At 44.5% G+C, this 19078-nt stretch overlaps 1 protein-coding gene across 5 annotated transcripts in view; it reads left to right on the forward strand.

Annotated features, from left to right (window-relative positions):
* Positions 1-18373, forward strand: part of GATA6 (GATA binding protein 6) — a 33635-nt gene extending 15262 nt beyond the window's left edge. For all 5 annotated transcript variants that reach the window (XM_070452730.1, XM_070452731.1, XM_070452732.1 and 2 more), the window contains one exon: positions 16965-18373. In XM_070452730.1, coding sequence (XP_070308831.1) covers positions 16965-17132 — 168 coding nt within the window. In that variant the 3' untranslated portion in view covers positions 17133-18373. The remainder of the gene's footprint in view (positions 1-16964) is intronic.
* Positions 18374-19078: the final 705 nt, after the last annotated feature.

Here is a 19078-nt window from a genome sequence, read left to right on the forward strand (position 1 = left end):
ATTCCTGGGCTCCACCCTGGATTTTCTGAGTCAGCGGTCTCTAGGGGTGGGGCTTGGAAATTTGTGTTTTTGAACAATAACCGCAGGTGAAATTGAAACTACTGCCCTCGAGGTGTCTTTGAATTGGGAACCTTGGAGCTGGTATTTTTGCTGCCTTAAACTAACAAAAATTAAACATTAAAAAACCTTTTTAAAAACTGCTTTAAAGTATATTTGATATTTTCTTTATCCTCCAATTCAAGTTCTTTTGGGGGGGGGTTTCTTTAATACAAGAAAGTTTAGAGTTTCAAAATGGAAAAAGCTTTTTTGCTGTTTTTATTTGTTGCAGACACATGTTCTTAAAGAACATTCTTGCGTTTATAACCTTCATAAAGGTGAATGCTGGTGAAGGACTTTTTTTTTAAATTTTTTTTTTTTAACAGGAGGCTAACATGTAACTTAAAGGGTCTTAGTTGGTAAATAGAAGTTACTTGTAACGAAATGAAAAGATCAATATTATTTTAAAATTTCCTTTATGAAGCCCTGAGTCCTCAGAAGCAATTATGTAGCTTGAAAGTGTGCTAGTCACTTGAGTTGTGTCCTACTCTATGACCCCATAGACTGTAGTCTGCCAGGCTTCTCTGCCCATTCTATTTCCCGGGCAAGAATACTGGAGTGGGTATCCTGTTCTCCAGGGGATCTTCCTGAACCAGGGATCAAACCCAGGTCTCCTGCATTGCAGGCAGATTCTTTACCATCTGAACTGCCACGGAAGCCAATTATGGGGCTTATGTGAGGCAAAACAGTGTTCTGATTTTCCAAATCATTGAGGGACCAGCTACCATTTCAGCCTCAGTGGTCCATCTCTACTGGCTGAAAAATGGGTTGCTGCCTGCTCCAGCTCACTTTTGGCAGTGCTATAGTCTAAGCTTAGTGAGGCAAAAGCTAAATTTGAATGATGAATGGCACAGAAATAGAGATATTTGCCCAACAATGGGCTTTAGAAACTTGGTGGGTGGAATCTGTTTTGCTCTCTTGGTTCTGTGATGTAAAAATTCAAAATTGATTATTTGCAAGTCCGATCAATTTTGCCCTCCAGGGGAGGAACAGTGCAAAGGTGGTGATGGGATCTAGTCTGGGCATGTCTGGAAGTGGGACCTTGGGAATCCGGAGGCTGGTCCTAAGGCAGCCTTGGTATCTCGGCACCTGTCTCACTTGGGAGCCCGCTTCCTGGGGGTGGCTGGCCGGCCGGTGCCGTCGGAGGAAGGCTGTTTTCCACTAGCAGCCAGGAGGCAAAGCAATTTTAGTATTTAAAAAAAAAAAGTACTTTAGAGATTGGGGGAGTTGGAGAGCAGTTCCCTACAAGGTCCCCATTGCTCTCGGGGCCCGGGCACCTTCCATGGGAGACAGCCATGCGAGCCGCAGATGGGCAGTTCTCTGAGCCCAGGTGGCCTCAGAAATGCGTCCTGATAGCTCTTCCCAGAGCTGGGGGCGCGGGGCGGAGCGGGGGTGGGGGGTGGCCTGGGGTGGGCGGCGGCCCAGTGGCGGAGAGGACGGCCCATCATGCCCTCCTCCCTCCATGCACCCGCCCCTCCCTGGCCAGGGCTGGCACCTGGGCTCCTGGGTGTTCCCCAACGGCCAGCCCATCACGGAGTCCTCGCTGCCCTCTTGACAGGGCCGCTGGGGGAAGCAGGCTTATTTGGCAGAAGCCAACCTGCTGGCCGCCTTATGGAATCTGCCCCCTCCAAGGATAATTGACGCCGACTCCGTGGTGTCCCCACGCCAGGGTGTGTCTTTGTTGGTCCCTTGACACTTTTCAGACCCTCCTGGGCTGACTGGTTCTGCGTGCGCGTGGCTACTGTGGCAGTGGGGGTGCCATGCAGAGTCTGCTGGAGGTGTTATCTGTGGGCAGCTGGCAGAAGCATTTGTGAAAGGCGGCTGTGTTGACGAAGATGTGACATGTTCCCACTTAGGTCTCAGCTTATGATGTTGGAGGACAGCTGTCGTTGTGACCAACTGCTTATAGGATTTTGTGAGTGCTGCAGGTAAAGGGGATGTTGCTATATCCCCGTAGCAAAGGTGTATCTGGTCTGTAGCACAGGGTTCCTTCTTTGGCTTGACCCTTAAACCTCCTCTGGTGACGGGTCCGCGCTGTGGATCTCCAGCGGCCCCTGTGACTGGCGGGGTGGAAATTAGTCCTGCAGGGAAGTCCTAGTTTAATAGGGACAGCCGAGCTCCAGAACAAAGGGTGATCACAGGAACATTCCCAGTGGAACAAGGAAACGGGCCATGTGCTCTACTTAGAGACGTCAGTGGCTGCATACCTTTCTCCTCTAGCCTTCCTTTAAGACCGTGAGTTAAAGCAGAGAAGTCTTTGAGAAGAGACCTATCAGACTGGCTGTGTTAATTCCCGTCTGAGGAATCAGCTGCTGGAGATTAGCAGCAGGCAGTCCTAGAGGATTTTCTTTACATTCTGAGGTCTCCGCCTGTGGGCGCATTCAGCAGTGGTCCTCTCAGGACCTGGAACCTGAGCAGATCTGGCTGGAGCGGAGTATTGGGGCGGGGGGGGGGGGGGGGGTGAAGACAGGAGAATCATTTTTGCACCGCTCTGAAGCTTCATGCTGTTGACTTTTTGGCATGTCTTAGCTTTATGTTGCTCCTTTGTGTTTTACACTTGATCTTAGCCAAAAGGCTGAGAAGCAGTGTTCCTTTGTGTTTTAACTTTACTCTGTCTCATTCCTTCTCATGGTCATCAGCTCGCCGACCTGGATCCCTTAGAACTCAGTTTCTGTGTTGCAAGCTGTGCCTGTGTGTTGTGGTGTGGTGTGGTTTGGGAGGTGGAGGGAGGGCAGTTTGTCTCCTTTATGAAAACAGGAAAACCTGTTGCTGCTGCCGCGCAGCCTGATAGTAAAATAACCCCTGTCTTGTTCCTTTTAGAATTTTTAAAAAATGATTGCAATAAATGATTTATTTGCTTTCATTTATATAACACTTATTATTCACTAGACCGTACTATCTTTCATTTTTATTTTCCTTATTTTTTTTCTGTGTTGATCAGAATTTTAGAATCAGTTTCTTGTATGGAATTCTTTGGGTTAAGAAATGTGTTGAACTTAATTTTTGATACGTTGATTAATTTTGTGACTTTGGAACTTAAATTTCCCCAGAATAGTTCTTTTATTCAGTGTAAAATCTTCTTATACCTGTAAATTTACTGAAAAATTTGAGTCTTTAGTGGACCTGAATAGACATCAGATTTTCTTTGCCATTTGTGTTCTCTGAATTGTAAGAATATTTAAATCTTTCACTGAATTCCATTTCTTGACTGAGTTATATTTTTATGGTACTTGTTATTATTATTGGATAAATATGATAACATTTTATTTTAGCAATTCCCAAATAAGATTTAACAAGTAGCCTCTGTAGATTCCTATCCCTCTTAGGACTTGTAACTAAAAATTTATAAAACTGGAGGATACTTTGGGTATGTACACACATACATAAAGTGTGTGTATATATATATTCTACATATGCATGTACCATATGTTTATAACTCATCCCCCAATTTTTAGATAAAGGGTATTTCTCTTAATTTTCTTTGGGATAGGGAGGATTACTTTGGTGAGAAAATGAACAATAAGACAATGTCTGAGAATAAGAAATCACTGGACCTATTTTGCCCGCCTGAAAGTAGTTCTGTTGAGGATTATTTTAAAAAGTTAAAGCCTACTTAAATTTATATTAATACTGCAAATACAATGTTGACGTCCTCATTGAATACATAATGTTGAAATAAACACAAACTCCATCTGGGTAGCCTTTGCCTTGCAGTCATTGTTCTATTTAAGGAGCATTGTGCTGGGGTGACTGTTCTTCATGTAGTAAAACAAGGTTCCAGACATTGAATTGTTCATAATGTGGTGGTAGTGGTGGGAGCATGTATGTACAGACAGATCAGGTTTGAAAAAGTTATAAATGAACAACAAAGTCAAAAGTAGGGAGCCGTGAATTCTGACTACAGGGTTGGAAATGGCTTCATAGAGGAGAGGAAATCTGAATTAATTGTGGAGGATTTTTGTAGGGGAAAAATTGGGATTGAGATCTCCAGGAAGAGGAAGAGCATGCGTAGCTATGATTCTTCAAGGGCACAGTTTCAGGAATTCAGTGTGGCTGAGCGTAGGGTGTAAAAAGCCAATATAGCAGGAGATGAGATGGATCAATTAGGTGGAAGGCAGATATTTCAAACTGCTTTCAAGTCCATATTAAGCCTTAGGTAGGGTCCACACTAAGTTCATTTCTAAATGGTGGACTTTCTCTAACCCCTACTGTGGTTTCTCGTCAACCAGGTAGTTACAGTCTGACAATTAAAACCATCCTGAACTGGGCGTGTTTTGATAATTGATGTAAACAAATGCTCTCATGATCCTTTTTTGTACATTTTACAAGCAGGGTTTTCCTCTCACAATTACGAAGGAAAACTCCCTCCTCGAAACTCGTGATGTGTCCTGACCTTAGAATGTTGAGTTTCTTGGTCCCTAGGGGCTCCTTGGGGGCAAGATGGTTTCAGGGTGGCTGCCAGGTGACCCTTCAGAATGGAGACTATTAGGGAGGGTGTGTTAGTGATAGGGATTCATTTCCTCACTTTGTGGTCGGTGGTTTGTGATAGACAGCTTCCTTGGAGAGAGGCAGGCGTCTTTAGACTGAGACACGGGGATCGTGCCTCAGATTCCTCTCTGGCTGGTTCTCTGCGTTTGGATGAGCCTTGCTCATTGGTCACTTTCTCTGTGCTGAACTTCAGTTCCTGTTTAACCTTCAGGGAGGTTGTCTGCCTAGAGAAACTTTCCCTACTGCAGCCTCTCCTTGGTAACAGCTTTATGCAATGACCTTGGCAGAGGCAATACCTCTGGGCTGCACGGTGCTAAATCTCATGCTAGAAGTGGTTTGAAAGAGTTAAGTGCTTAAGTGCTCTTAGATGAGGGGCAGTGATTTAGGGACTGACATTTCTTGGGCTGTCTGAATGTCTTTATAAGGCCTCTGAAGAAAGGTTAGGTATTTGGCAAGTTAATATTTTATATTCTTTTTATGGATTTTATTGTATATGTTAATATTTGCATCCTATGATGAAAATGGGAAAACATCCCTTGAGTCATGTAGCTTCTTTCTTTGTTAGTAACTTTTATATTCCACTGTCTTTTCCCCTGAGTAGTTGAATCACTTTGGATTTACTCGACATAATGATTGGTCACACAATTATAGCTTCTATTATTATTAATTATCCTTATAGTGGTTAGATAGCTGAAAGGAACATTCATGAAGGACCTACTACATACAGTCCGAGTTGCTTTCAGTCAGAGGACTTCACGTGTCAAAGAGATTTAAGAGGCTGCTGAAGTGGGGGCCAAAAGTTCCTGCTTAACTCTTACATTGAATGTTCCACACACACCTTTAGGGCGCTCGAGAATCGGGTGTTGGTGGTTTAATCACCATAATGGTTGCTTTGAGGCGTTTTCCGTTTCTTGTACTTTCTGATTTGTAAGATTGTGGGACGTAGGAAGGCAGGAGACTAACTTCTACCAAGTACCTTTTATGTTCCAGTTCTTTCATGTATCTTTTTTAGTCTCAGTTATCACTGTACAAATGAGATATCTTTTTCTATTTTCTATTTTGGGGAGTGACACTCAATAATAGGCCAAAGGTTATGTATCAGATTAAGAGATGTGCTTGGAATTGGATCCAGGCCTGGCAGATGCAGAGTCAGTGTTTTTACCCTTACAGCATGCTGAATTCATGTGTGATACCATATGCACTGTTGAAGTCTTTAGAGGGAAGAAATGGCATTTTCTTAAACAAATCTGAGTAGTTTTGGTTAGTTTTGGCTGATGGTACAGCTAGGAGAATAGCACCATAGAAAAATGATTTGCTCATGACCAAATATATAAGCTACATTGTATACATTTTCTTGTTAAATATACTTATCAATAAAACCCATTGCATTTCTAGGGCTTTTTTAGCTGGGTAATGGGAAAAAAAATAATAGGTAGGCAAGTTTACTGTTGTTGACATGCCTAATGTGATGGTAAAAAGTCTCCCTTGAAATACAAGATCGAGGTACCAAAATCCTTTTGAAGTGGGATTTAAACCCATGCTTAGTAAGTGCCAAGTGAGTTGGAACTTGCAGAATAAGCAAATTGCCTTCAATTTAATTTTTACAAAATCATTAAAAAGCACTTCTTAAAGAGACAAGCATCCATTTCCCCCACCCAAGAGTTTATAGTCCAAGATATTTTTTTTCTCTAAATGAATAAAAAGTTAAAAAGGCATTAATCTCGCACGAGGGTCTGGGAGAGAGTTGCACTTAGGTATTATGAGGGGCTCATTTGTAAACCAGGATCCGGAGTGACTCCATAAGGTCACAAGACAAGCCTGCCTTGCAGCCGGGGCTGGAGCCGACGTCTCCCACCGCTCCCAGGGAGTCGGCCCATCATCGCAGTTATTAATATACCACTCGCCACTTGCTGCAAGCCATGAACATAAATATTTTGTTGGCATTTTATCTTCACGCTCCTTACGTGCCAGGCTCCCTTTCTTTTCTTCTTTCACAGCCCCTTCTAATAACTCACTCACGTTCCTGTCTGACCACATTGGCCTTCACTGAGAAAGTCACACGTCACCCTGGCAAGGAACGTGGAAGCATGTGGAATTTGCATAGTTTCATTTTGATTTGAGGGCCTTTTCTAGACTTCCCGTTTTTTCTTTTTCTTTTTCTTCTTGTGTGCTTGTGTCCTGAGGAGGATGGTGGTTAGAAATACACTTAACTACACTAATATCCAGTGAGTCTGTATGTCTGTTAGGCAACACTAAAGCTGTATCACTCTTTAAATAGTTTGTAACCTATGTGTCCACCCAATTTATCACAGTACTGTGGTTTGTTTAATAAGTGACTCATTGTCACAATCTGAAAGCTAGAATGCTAGGTAAAGAATAAGTGTGGGTTGGGTGTCACCTTTTTGTTATGGCCTCAAGTTAGACAGATTCATCTCAGAACATAACTGCAATTTTTTTTTTCTTCCGCCTCTATAAGAATATACAAGATTGTCACAAAACATGAAATAATGTTACGGGAAAACACAGCCAAATTTAAGAAATCTGGCTAAGGGTGCCCTGAAATGTTATTGCTAAATGAATCTTCGAAGAAAATGAATTCCTTTACTGGAACAAAAAGTAATTTATTATGCATTTCATGGGTGTCTGCCAAAAGAGTTACTAGCAATATGAAGATCTAATGGATATGAATTAAATACAATCTGTTAGCTCTGCATTTAGACCAATTTGTTAATTTTCCTTGAAATTTGAATAATTTAAAAAAGCATCTCCAAAGATAGGTCTTGACACAGGCGATCATTCATAATTCAGCTACCTACAACATCAGGGCAAGTACTCAAGCGTTTGTGAGCTGAAGCGAAAAGAGATGATTTTATTCACCCCAGATTTTAAGAAAGATTTGAACAAATAACAGACATTGATTTCAATGTCCTGTTGGAGTCTTTTGAGTAAACAATTCCAAGTCATTACTTAACAATGTTTAAATGATAATTTGCTTGATGTACAGCCCCTTTTGGTAGCTGTTAGCATGGCATGGTTTTTACCAGAGCTGGAGCACACGCTCCAGAATCATATTTTTATCCTGTTAAACATAGCATGTGAGCAAGTGCGCGGTCGCTTCAGTCATGTCCGACTCTTTGCGACCCCATGGTCTGTAGCCTGTCAGGCTCCTCTGTCCATGGGATTCTCCAGGCAAGAATGCTGGAGTGCATTTCCGTGCCCTCCTCCAGGGAATCTTCCCGACCCAGGGATCGAACCCTGGTCTCCTGAGTCTTCTGCATCACTTGCGGATCCTTTACTCCTGAACCACCAGGGAACCAATACTTGTAATTGAAAGCTCTCCTTATGTTTAGTCACCAGATTCATGGTGGAGCCTGAGTATGGTCTGAAGTTTATTCTCTGGGTTCACGGATTAACAGCTGGAAGGACACAGTCAGGCAGCCAGGCACTAGCTCCAGCTCTGTGTGTGACTATAGTGAGCTGCCAAGGCTTTGTAAAGCCCCTGTTTTCCTCCCTTCACTAAAGGGGAAAAATAATTTCCACCATCTGGTCCTTAGGAATAGCGTGTAGCATAAGTGGGAGATGCCTGCAGACAGCTTTGAAGTTCAGGAGGACTAGCACTGTTTAAATATGACCTTGGAAGTTGATAGTGATGTGCTTTATTTGCATGGCATTTTTTTTTTCCATCCCAAGACATTAGGCATAAATCTTTACTTTCTTCATGGAGGGAATTTAGAGACATAAAGCTATTATGTTAACAAAGTAACTGTGTTTCGATACTTTTATTTCCCTGATAGCAATGATATTTCATTTGTTGTGATTCTTAGCAGTTTCATAATGCTTGCTGACTTTTTTTTTTTTTTCCATAATGCTTTCTTGTCAATGTTGCTGGGTTCATGGACTGCTGTCCATTTTGTCTAGCAGAGATGGCCAGAACAGGGGGCTCATCCAAGCTCCTATAGCTAATTTTTATCTTGCCATTGGATCTTTTACCACTGAATTTGACTAAGTCATCCATTTTGGTTCATTTCAAAAGATAAACCTTTTCTTCAAGAGGCCAGTGACTTCAAGTTGTGGGACAAACCCTTTCCCCCCTGCAGTTTGTATCAGGTTGGCCAAAAAGGTAGTTTGGATTTTTCCGTAACGTCTTATGGAAGCTATGGGGAAAAAAACAAAGAACTTTTTGGCCAACTCAGTACATCAGGCTCTTACTGATAAACCCAGGGTCCTTGTAAACTTGGGGCCATGCCTTCATCACAACATTCTTGCTGTTTGTGTGTATGGACGTGTAAAATGGTTTGCTCCTTTGCCCAGAGTAGAGTGTGTCTATAGAAGAATTCTTTTCCTCCTTAAAAATAGCAGCGTTTAGCCTATGGATGTAACCCGGCCAACTCAGGCCCGGAAGGGGGACGAGGGGTCAAAGGGGTGGCTGATGAACTCTACTCAGTAAGGAATTTGTTTGCTAAATTATAAAGAAATAAACTCTTCTGCAAAACACTGAGTTGGGTCATCGGCTGAGGTGACCGTGACACTCTCTTCTTGAGCTTTGTTGAGCAGTTGTGGGAGAATTCGAGGTTTTGCTGTGATGGATGGCTTTCACACGTCCTGGTGGAGACAGAACCTGTGTGTGTTTGTGTAGCTTCCTGGTATTGCCTCCGCAACTGTCAACTGGGTCACTTTGTGTCTAGCCCCTCTTCCCTCCATCCAAACTGAAATGACCATGGGAGTTAAGGTTTATCTGAAAGTGTTTCTACTTTTGCTGAAACATACACTTAGTTTTTCTTTCTTTCTTTTTCTTTTTTTGAGGAAGGCTGCAGTGAAGCACCATAGGGACTAACCTAGAGGTTACGAAAGCAGTCTGGGCTAAGTGGCTCTATTTGTGTCTGACTCTTTGCAACTCTACGGGCTGTAGCCCACCAGGCTCCTCTGTCTGTGGGGTTCTTCAGGCAAGAATGCTGGAGTGGGTTGCTGTACCTACCCTCCTCCAGGGGATCTTCCCAATCCAGGGATCGAACCCACATCTCTCCTATCTACCTGCATTATTGTTTAGTTGCTGACTCGTGCCCCACTCTGCGATCCCATGGACTGTAGCCTGTCAGGCTCCTCTGCCCATGGGGATTTTCTAGGCAAGAATGCTGGAGTGGGCTGCCCTTTCCTCCTCAAGGGGATCTTCCCGATCCAAGGATCCAGAGTCTCCTGCTTGGCAGGTGGGTTCTTTACCACTCAGCCACCTGGGAAGCCCTAGCCGAGAAGACAGCTTTGGCAGTGAGAGGTGGCTGGCTTCCCCTCACCCAGGAAATAGCTGTAAGCACAGCTTAGAGGTGTAGGAAGGAGAGACCAGATACCATGGAAGCTGACAGCCTGAACCCACGCTGCGGAGGCAGTGTGGTCATCTTCAAAGTCCTGTGCTCTGGGAATGGTCACACTTCCCCCAACCTGTCCGGGGTGCTGGGTTTGTTTCTCCAGATCAGCCCATTCCTTTTTGGTTTGCTTCCTAAAAAACAAAATTTATAATTCACAAGCCAGAGAACCTCTGTAATTCTCCTGGACAGGCTATGTCCTTTAAGGGTTCGCTTTGCTCGGATGTGTCACCTTCCCAGGACTGCTCCCTCAGTACCGTAGGAGGCTTTCTCTGGGCTTGCCTCTCATGGGATGTGACGAGTGAAGGAAAAGAGAGAACTGACTGACATGGATTCCAGGCAGAAGCCCGCCAGGCTCCAGGCCAGAGCCCTGCAGTGGGTTGCCATTTCCTTCTCCAGGGGATCTTCCCAATCCAGGGGTCGAACCCTGGCCTCCTGCATTCCTGGTGGTCTCTTTATCAACTGAGCCTCCAGGGAAGTCCTGGCGAGCCCCAGTGTGGGTCCGATGCCGCTGGGCGTCCTCTGGAGGAGCTCACCAAGTCAGAAATCCTCGACTTTGCAGATCTGTGTCTGAAAAATGAGCGAAGGCTCATTCTCACGGGAAAACAGCCTGGGTGAGCCAGAAATCACTGTGTCACCTCACAGGCCAGGGGAGATTTTCCATGTTCGCGTCTGCAGCTGCTACTTGTCCCTAAATTAATTTATTCCTGTAGGAGGTGGGGTGTCCGGCTGGTTGCTCTGGGTCCCCCATCTGACCTGGCCTGCTTTTCAGTGCTAAGCCCGGCCTGGGTCGGGGCTGATAACACATTCTTTCAACAGGAAGTGCCTCCATTTTCAGTCTGTGGGAGGGTGGAGGCCGATAAGCTGGGAGTGGAAACACAGAACAGATTTCTGCTCCACCCTCGGGTTGCACTTTGATCAGAGAGAGAGCCAGGACCTGGGCTGGCCAGGCTGCCTCCCGGAGGAGGAAGGATGGCTCGGCTGTGGGCGTCCGGAGAGCTCTCTCCTGCTTTTGTTCAGGAACTTTTGGGGGATTAGGCTGGTTTAGGTTAGTGACGTGCCTGCTTTGAGATGTCTGCATACTGATCCTTTCAGGGATTTAAGTAGATGTGAGAAAACCTTACCCAGTTGACAGTTATACTTGTCTTTGTGTGTGTCTGTGCTGGGTCCAGGGTCGTAATAAGTGATCTCTGATTTTCTCTCCAAATTGAACTGATTCTCTCTCTCTCTTTTTTTTACTTTTAACTTTTATTTTAAAACTTTTCGTTTTGGCATATAGGATTATAGAACCTTCCTTGGTAGCTCAGCTGGTAAAGAATCTGCCTGCAGTGCAGGAGACCTCAGTTCGATTCCTGAGTTGGGAGGATCCCCTGGAGAAGGGAAAGCCTACCCACTCCAGTATTCTGGCCTGGAGAAATTCCATGAACTGTATAGTCCATGGGGTCACAAAGAGTCGGATACAACTGAATGACTTTTTCATAGCTGATTTGCAATGTTGTAATAGTTTCTGGTGAACAGTGAAGGGACTCAGCCGTACATATATCTATTCTCCCCCAAATTCCCCTCCCATCCAGGCTGCCACATAACGCTGAGCAGAGCTCACTATGCTATAAGGGAGGTCCTTGTTGGTTATCCATTTTAAACACAGCAGTCTATACATGTCCATCCCGAACTCCCTAACTATCCCTTCCCCCATCCCTCCGACCGGCAAACATAATAAACTGCTTTTCGAGAGGCAGCTTGCATATGCCCAGTGAGGGGAAGATACTTAACATGACAACGTGACAAGCCAGATTTCTTAAGAAGGAGAGTTATGCCAGTTCTAGACTTCTTCTGTAGTTAGATGCCAGTTTCAAGAGCTCAGGTTACACTGATGGGCCCATCTCTATTCTGTGTGATATTTTCAGGTACCTGAAACTGTATGACTGGCCAGGTTCCATTCTGTGCCAGGTGGTGTGGAGGTGACTTCAGGGTGCGTGGGGGCCCTTCTGATCCTCCCTCCATTCTGATTCCTCCTTGTTTTTCATGTTACTTTATGATTCTGTCTAGCCTGTCTCATTTCTCAAGCGCTGGTGCCTTGCGTTTCCAGACCTAATGTCTTCCACTCTCCCCCAGAGTTAGACTGCGCTGTGCCACTCCATTAAAATATTCAAAAGGAAGCTACAGATGGCTAGTAATAGGTTGGGCCCTTGCAGCTGGTCCCTCACCTCCTCACCTGGGTTCTCTTGAAATACCTATGTATGCCCATGGATACGTTGTAATTATGACTTAGCTAGAATTTCTTTCCTGTGGTTTTTCGATTAACATTGCATTACAGGATCTTACTAGGTTCAATAATTGCATAATTGTTCACTGAGCGGATATCCCTTGCTTTCCCAGACCATCCCCATATTATGAGACATTAGATTATTTCCATGGTTTCCACTGTTATAATAACCCTGCAATGGATGTCTTCCTGTGGGGCGTCTTTCCCTCCCTTTGAATTCTTTCCTTATAATCCATTTCCAGAAGTGAAATTACAGCACTCAGAAAGGTATAAAGTACTTGATGGGTTCTGCTAACTGCCTTCTCTAAGGCTAGTGCCAGAGTGTAGCCCCGCCAGTCAGGGATGGAGGGGTCTGGCGTTATCTATCCCATCTGATCTCATCACGATCTCATTATGTATCATGACATAAAATTTCAATTTTTTAAAATTGAGGTATGATTGACATGAAAAAAAATGCTGTGCATTGCCACATTACTTGCTTAAATAGTATGTGATGAGTGAAAGTGATAGTCACTCAGTCGTGTCCGACTCTTTGAGACTCCATGGACTGCAGCCTTCCAGGCTCCTCTGTCCATGGGATTCTCCAGGCAAGAATACTGGAGTGGGTAGCCATTCCCTTCTCAAGGGGAATCTTCCTGACCCAGGGATGAAACCCAGGTTTCCTGCATTGCAGGCATATTATTTACCATCTGAGCTATCAGGGAAGCCCTTAAATAGTATATCCTCATTTAAAAATTAAGTTTCTCAAACCTTGGGCACAAGTACTTATTTTTTTTTCTCACAGGGAACAGATAGTGCTTTTGATTTCAAAGTTGATGTTTTTTTCAGGAGCACATCACCCATGTAATTTGGGATTTGCTTGCCATATAACATTTTTGTCTGAACAAAGAAGACAATAAGCATTTCAATAGTAGCTTTTAGGACTGTTGTTCAGGTGTAAGAATAGTATTCAGGGTATTGATATTTCTTTAATGCAGCTTATTTGATAAAGGGCCAGTGCCCCTTTTGAAGGGGGGTGCAGGAGGGCCTGGCTTTCTTTCTGGGGAGAGCCGTCAACGATGGTTAGAAAAATGTCCTGGTTGAAGTGAACTTAGCTCTGGTTGAGTTCTTAGGGCTGCTCCCACCCATCCATGGCTGCAAATTGTCTGGTGAAGAATGACATTGGGGAGATTTCATTAGGTCCATGCTCCTTCACCGCAATAACAAAGCTCTCAGAGTAGCATAGGGCTTCCCTGGTGGCTCAGATGGTAAAGAATCTGCCTGCAATGCAGGGGACACAGGTTCGATCCCTGGGCCGGGAAGATTGCCCTGGAGGAAGGAATGGGCTACCCACTCCAGTATTCTTGCCTGGAGAATTCCATGGACTGTATGTAGCCCACCAGGTTCCCCTACAGGGAGACCACAGTCCATGGGGTTGAAAAGAGTTGGACACGACTACCAACTAACACTTTTTCATAGTAGCATGCACATACTCAGTCTTGACTATTGTCAGAGACAAGGGCTCTCTTTATATTTTCTAATTTAACCCTTGCAACAATTTCCTGATGTAGCTAGCTGCCTGTTTATTTCTATTTTCCAGGTGAGGAAACTGAGAAAGTTCTAGGTCGGACTTTCCAGTTTCCCTTTCCCATAGCCTCTTCTGACTCGTTGCTTCATGTCCTTCCCTTTCAGCCGTCTTGTCTTGCGAGCAGGTCTCCCCACATCCTGCATTCTTCCAATTTTGAACACCCTTTCCTCACCCACAACAATAGCTTCCTTGAAGGAATGTTTAACATGGCAAGGCATTCTGACGCGTCTGCAAACATTAGCTCACTTAATTGTCATGAACATACTTGAGGTAGGGCTGGTTTCCTGAGGAGGAGGCTCAGGAGGTGGGTGGGTGAAACCAGGGTAGAACAGGAAAGCCAGAGCTGGTCCCACCGTGCAGGCTGTCTGCGGCCGTCCCCCAGGTATCCTTTCTCTGCAATTCCTTTTCCGACCTCTCCTTCCACCTTCCTGTCTCGGATAGTCATAAACTCATCACAGCTGTTGAGCGGTCTTACTTTTGAGTGTATCTGTCCTGGTTTCCCCACCCAAGCTGGGAGCGACTGTGTCTGGGGCTCACGGCCCCACTGCCTGGCTCTGCTGATATTGTTGGTTGTGATTTGTGGTGACGGCACAGCACGTCTGGCCATTTGAGGTGAGCCACTTCCTGGGCCAGTCTCAGCACCCCTCCATTCCAGAAAGCAGCACTCACTGTGGTGAAGTCAGATTTGTCAGACAAATGGGAAGAAAATGCTTTTTGCGGAGAATAGGTAGGTAATATAAAGCTGGATATGACAATCGTGTACAAGGGACCTCACTCTGCTAGTTGTGTGATAGCTCTTTTCTAAAACGAAGACTCCTTTTATAATTGAATAGCATCCTTTTATGTATTTCTTTGGGAGTTAAGCCTGGATCCATGGTTAGTTTGCTTATAGCTGAGGTTTTCTAAAAGGAATCACCGTATTTGTGCATGCATGCTCAGTCCCTTCAGTCGTGTCTGACTTTGCAACCCCATGGACTGTAGCCCACCCAGCTCCTCTGTCCATGGAATTCTCCAGACCAGAATACTGGAGTGGGTTGCCATGCCCTCCTATATCTTCCCGACCCACGGATCAAACCAGGATATACTGCATTGTAGTTGGATTGTTTACCCCTGAGCCACCTGGGAAGGCCACCATATTTGTATGTGTATGTAAATCCATAGCTTTAGTTTGTTTAACAGGGTTATTTCATCTATTTCACAAGAACCTACTTTAAATTTTAGACATCTCAATGAGTTTGTGAAACTTCCTTTTTTTTTAGGCACCCAGAGCCCTTTGTTTACATCATTAAGATCGTGTTATTTAAAAAGAAGTTTTGGTGGGGTGTGCTGTTCTGGATTTTCACAAACCTTCATTTTTTGCCAGGGAGGGGAAGGGTTGGTTAGCCATGGAGGGGCCGGTTTCAGCCTATCCAGCTGGAGGGAAGTTCCACGGTCGGACTTCCTGCAGTCCTGCCTCTCGGCCCCATACAGTTATTCTGAGGGTTCGAGACAAAACCAGATCTTCTCCGGAGAGGAGAGGGTAGGACTGCATCCACTTCCAGGCCCCTGAGTGGAGCCAGGGACACTCTGGGAAACTTACATTCATTTGTTCTGTGTCTGGTGCCCTGTGTTTCTCTGAAGTGGATGTAGTAACATCAGCTTGGCCAGACAGATGGATGTTTTAGGATTTAATGGACTTGTGAATGTAAAAAAAAAAAAAAATGCTTTGAAAAGTGCAAGATGTTCTACCTGTGTCAGAAAAACAAGTATTCTATAGTTTATGGAAAGCCTGAAAATTCAGAAGAAATACCAGGCTTCTCTGGTGGCTCAGTGGGAAAGAATTCTCCTGACAATGAAGGAGACGTGGGTTTTATCCCTGGGTTGGGAAGATCCCTTGGAGAAGGAAATGCAACCCATATCCAGTATTCTTGCCTTAAAAATTCCATGGACAGAGGAGCCTTCTGAGCTATAGTCCACGGATCCCAAAAGAGTTGGACATGACTTAATGACTGAACAACTACAGTGCTTTAGAAGGAGGACAAAGTGATTTAAAAGTATGTGAATTTGGTTAGATTAAAAAAGCCAAATGCAACTGTATTCTCAAACCATGATCTAAACATGATTTTAGTTATTTTGATTTGATTTTACTAAATTATATCATGTTTGCTATTTGACATTTTAATTTAGATGGAAGGAATGAAATGAGAAAAATGACCTTTTGCTTCAAGAAATAATTGTCATGATCGTGACAGATATAAGATGCTAGCATTTTCTTTATCATGTGGCCTGCTTCAAACATGACCTGTTCTTCTTGGGAGGAATTAAAGCCTGTGTATGCATGGGTTAATTTTCCATGAAGTCAGTGCCCAAAAATTTCATTTATCAGGACTTGCTGAACTATGTATCTTTCCCTTCCTAGACTTTAATAGAACCGCTAAGCCTCATGGTTCTGCTGTGTGTGTGTGTGTGTGTGTGTGTGTGTGTGCGCGCGCGCGCGTGCACGTCCATGCAGTGCTCTGCACTTTCTCTTTTGCAGAGATTAGAATGTGCGGGCATCCTTAGGGCCTGTGGACATATGTGGTGTGGTTTGTTTCACTGTCAGAGATCTGAGCATTTGGCACTTTTTACAAATAGGCTGCCTCCAGTTCCCGTTCCTACCTGTGTCCATGCAAATCTTGCCGGGTGGTTCCTGCCGTGAGTTAATAACATGAGCAGGAGGCTGATTCTAAGAGCTGAAAATCACCAGGGTTGAGTCAAGGGCATCTCACCGCCCAGTGAGCAGCTCTGCCGGCTAGTCTAACCATCTCGATTGTCTCTCCCTGACATATTTAAAAAAAATAATAATTTGATATATTTTTGATTATTTTTTTCATTGCTGCATGGGCTTTTCTATAGTTGTGACGAGCGACGGCTACTCTCTAGTCACGGTGCTTGGGCTCCTCGTTGCGGTGGCTTCTCTTGCTGTGGAACAGAGGCTCTGGGGCACGTGGGGTTCAGGAGTTGCGGCTCCCGGCTCCAGAGCACAGGCTCAGTAGTTGAGGCGCACAGTCTTAGTTGCTCCGCTGCAAGTGGGATCTTCCTGGATCAGGAATTGAACCCGCGTCTCCTGCACGGGCGGTAGATCTTTACCACTGAGTCCCCAGGGAAGCCCTGCCTGACATATTTGTCGGTAACTGTCTCTCCCCTTCTCTCCGTCCCCCTCTTCCACCAGGCAGGCGGCTCGGTGATGTCCGGTGCCGGGGACAGCGCCAACCCCGAGAACAGCGAGCTCAAGTACTCAGGTCAAGACGGGCTGTACATCGGCGTTAGCCTGGCCTCGCCGGCTGAAGTCACGTCGTCGGTGAGGCAGGATTCCTGGTGCGCCCTGGCCCTGGCCTGAGCGGCCGCGGGGACCAGAGGAGGACGCTGCCGGCCCGTGGGATCGCCTTCATGGATCCTCTTGGCAAGCAGTCAGGACTGGGCCGAGGATGCTGACCAGACTTCTTCCTCTGATACATGATTTCTGTGCCTTTATTTGAAAGAGATGAATCTCCCGAGAGGCTTGCTCTGCCTTGCCCTGTCTTGAAGACCCAGGGAAAAGAGGGACCGCCTCTCCAGGGAAGGACCGGGGCAGCCCACAGCCTCCCTGGCCACGGGGGCCGCTTCCAGGCAGCTGGTCTCTGGGTCGGCCAGGGGATTGGATGTCCATCGTGACACATGCAGAAACCGGAACTATGCCCGGGGCCTTGCCTGCCATGGAATATCGAAAGAGATTTTTAAACCAAAGTTTTATGTGTATTGCCCCAAATCATGTGCTTCTTCTGATCAGTTTTGGTTATTCCAGAATTTCTCCGCCCCCTTTCCACAGCCCCCTTCCCTGATTTCCCGCGCGTCCATGGAGAAGATCCTTCGTTTGGTACACACCTCCGGAGGCTGAGTCGGTTCTTGAGGTCTCTTCAAAAATATCACTCAGTTTGCAGGACTGCATCGTAACTGTAACATACACTGTGACTGACGTTTCTCAAAGTTCATATTGTGCGACTGACCCGAAGTCAGTCCGAATTTGTAAACAGGGTAGCAAACAAAAGATATTTTTCTTCCATGTAAACAATAATTTTTTTTAAAAAAGTGCAATTTGCGTTGCAGCAATCAGTGTTAAATCATTTGCATAAAAGATTTAACAACATTTTTTATAATGAATGTAAACATTTTAACTTAATGGTACTTAAATAATTTAAAAGAAGAAAATGTAAACTTAGACATTCTTATGCTTCTTTTACAACTACATCCCATTTCTATATTTCCAGTTGTGAAAAAAATATTTCAAGAACAAATCTTCTCTCAGGTAAATTGCCTTTATCCACTTGTTAAGAATTTTTGTATAAGAACACCAGTATCTCCCCTTTATTTTACTGTGGAATATGTGCTGGAAAAATGGCAACAAAACTTTACTACCTAACAGATAACATTTGTAAATACTTTAGGCATCTGTACACACCATGATGAAGTCTCTATAGTGTGACTAACCCACAGGCAGGTTGGTTTACGTTAATTTTTTAAAAAATGGGATGTCATATGGAAACCTATTTCACCAGAGTTTTAAAAATAAAAAGGGTATTGTTTTGTCTTCTGTACAGTGAATTCCTTCCCTTATAGTTTCATTTTGATACTGTGTATGGCTATAGACATTCATATAAAGCAAGTACCTGTGATATTTGCAAATGGTCTTACAGACTTCAATGAATTCTCCTCTTGGAGCTGCTTTATACCTTTGATTCATCTGAAATTGCCACATGGAGGCAAGTTTCCACTTTCGTTGCATTGAGGACAATTTTATAAGTGAAAAAGACCCAGTATTATATGACATTATCTGCAATTATAAACATTCTGTTTAGGATCAAGCCTTAAAAACATTGAGAAGATCGTTTCTTTTCCACTGAATGAAATATACTCTGTGGTCCAGAGACAGAAGGATTTCTTTCCTAGTACCTCCCTTTTACAGAGTGTGGTGACATCTCCAAGCTCATGTGAAGTTAAAGTCTTTATACTCAGCAGAAGATAGAAATGGTTTGAGTAGCCTCTCTTTTTCTACATTGCAGCATGAGTTTCAATTGGGAGGCTGTTTCACAAAATGATGGCCTTTCATTTTGGCTCCCTAAACATGACAACTTTGTAAATGATGTACTGATTACAGCCTGTCTGTGGAGTCCAGTCTGAACCAGAAGGGAAGTCTTCTTTTGTGGTGGGGTGTTGCTGGAAGCCAGATGCAGGCCTGGGATGTGTGTGTGGGGAGAAGTCAGTGAAGCTCGTTTGTACCCTGATCCCCTATGATGGGCGGGGACAGTG

This window comes from Odocoileus virginianus, chromosome 22, assembly GCF_023699985.2.
Source record: "Odocoileus virginianus isolate 20LAN1187 ecotype Illinois chromosome 22, Ovbor_1.2, whole genome shotgun sequence".
Lineage (NCBI taxonomy): Eukaryota > Metazoa > Chordata > Mammalia > Artiodactyla > Cervidae > Odocoileus > Odocoileus virginianus.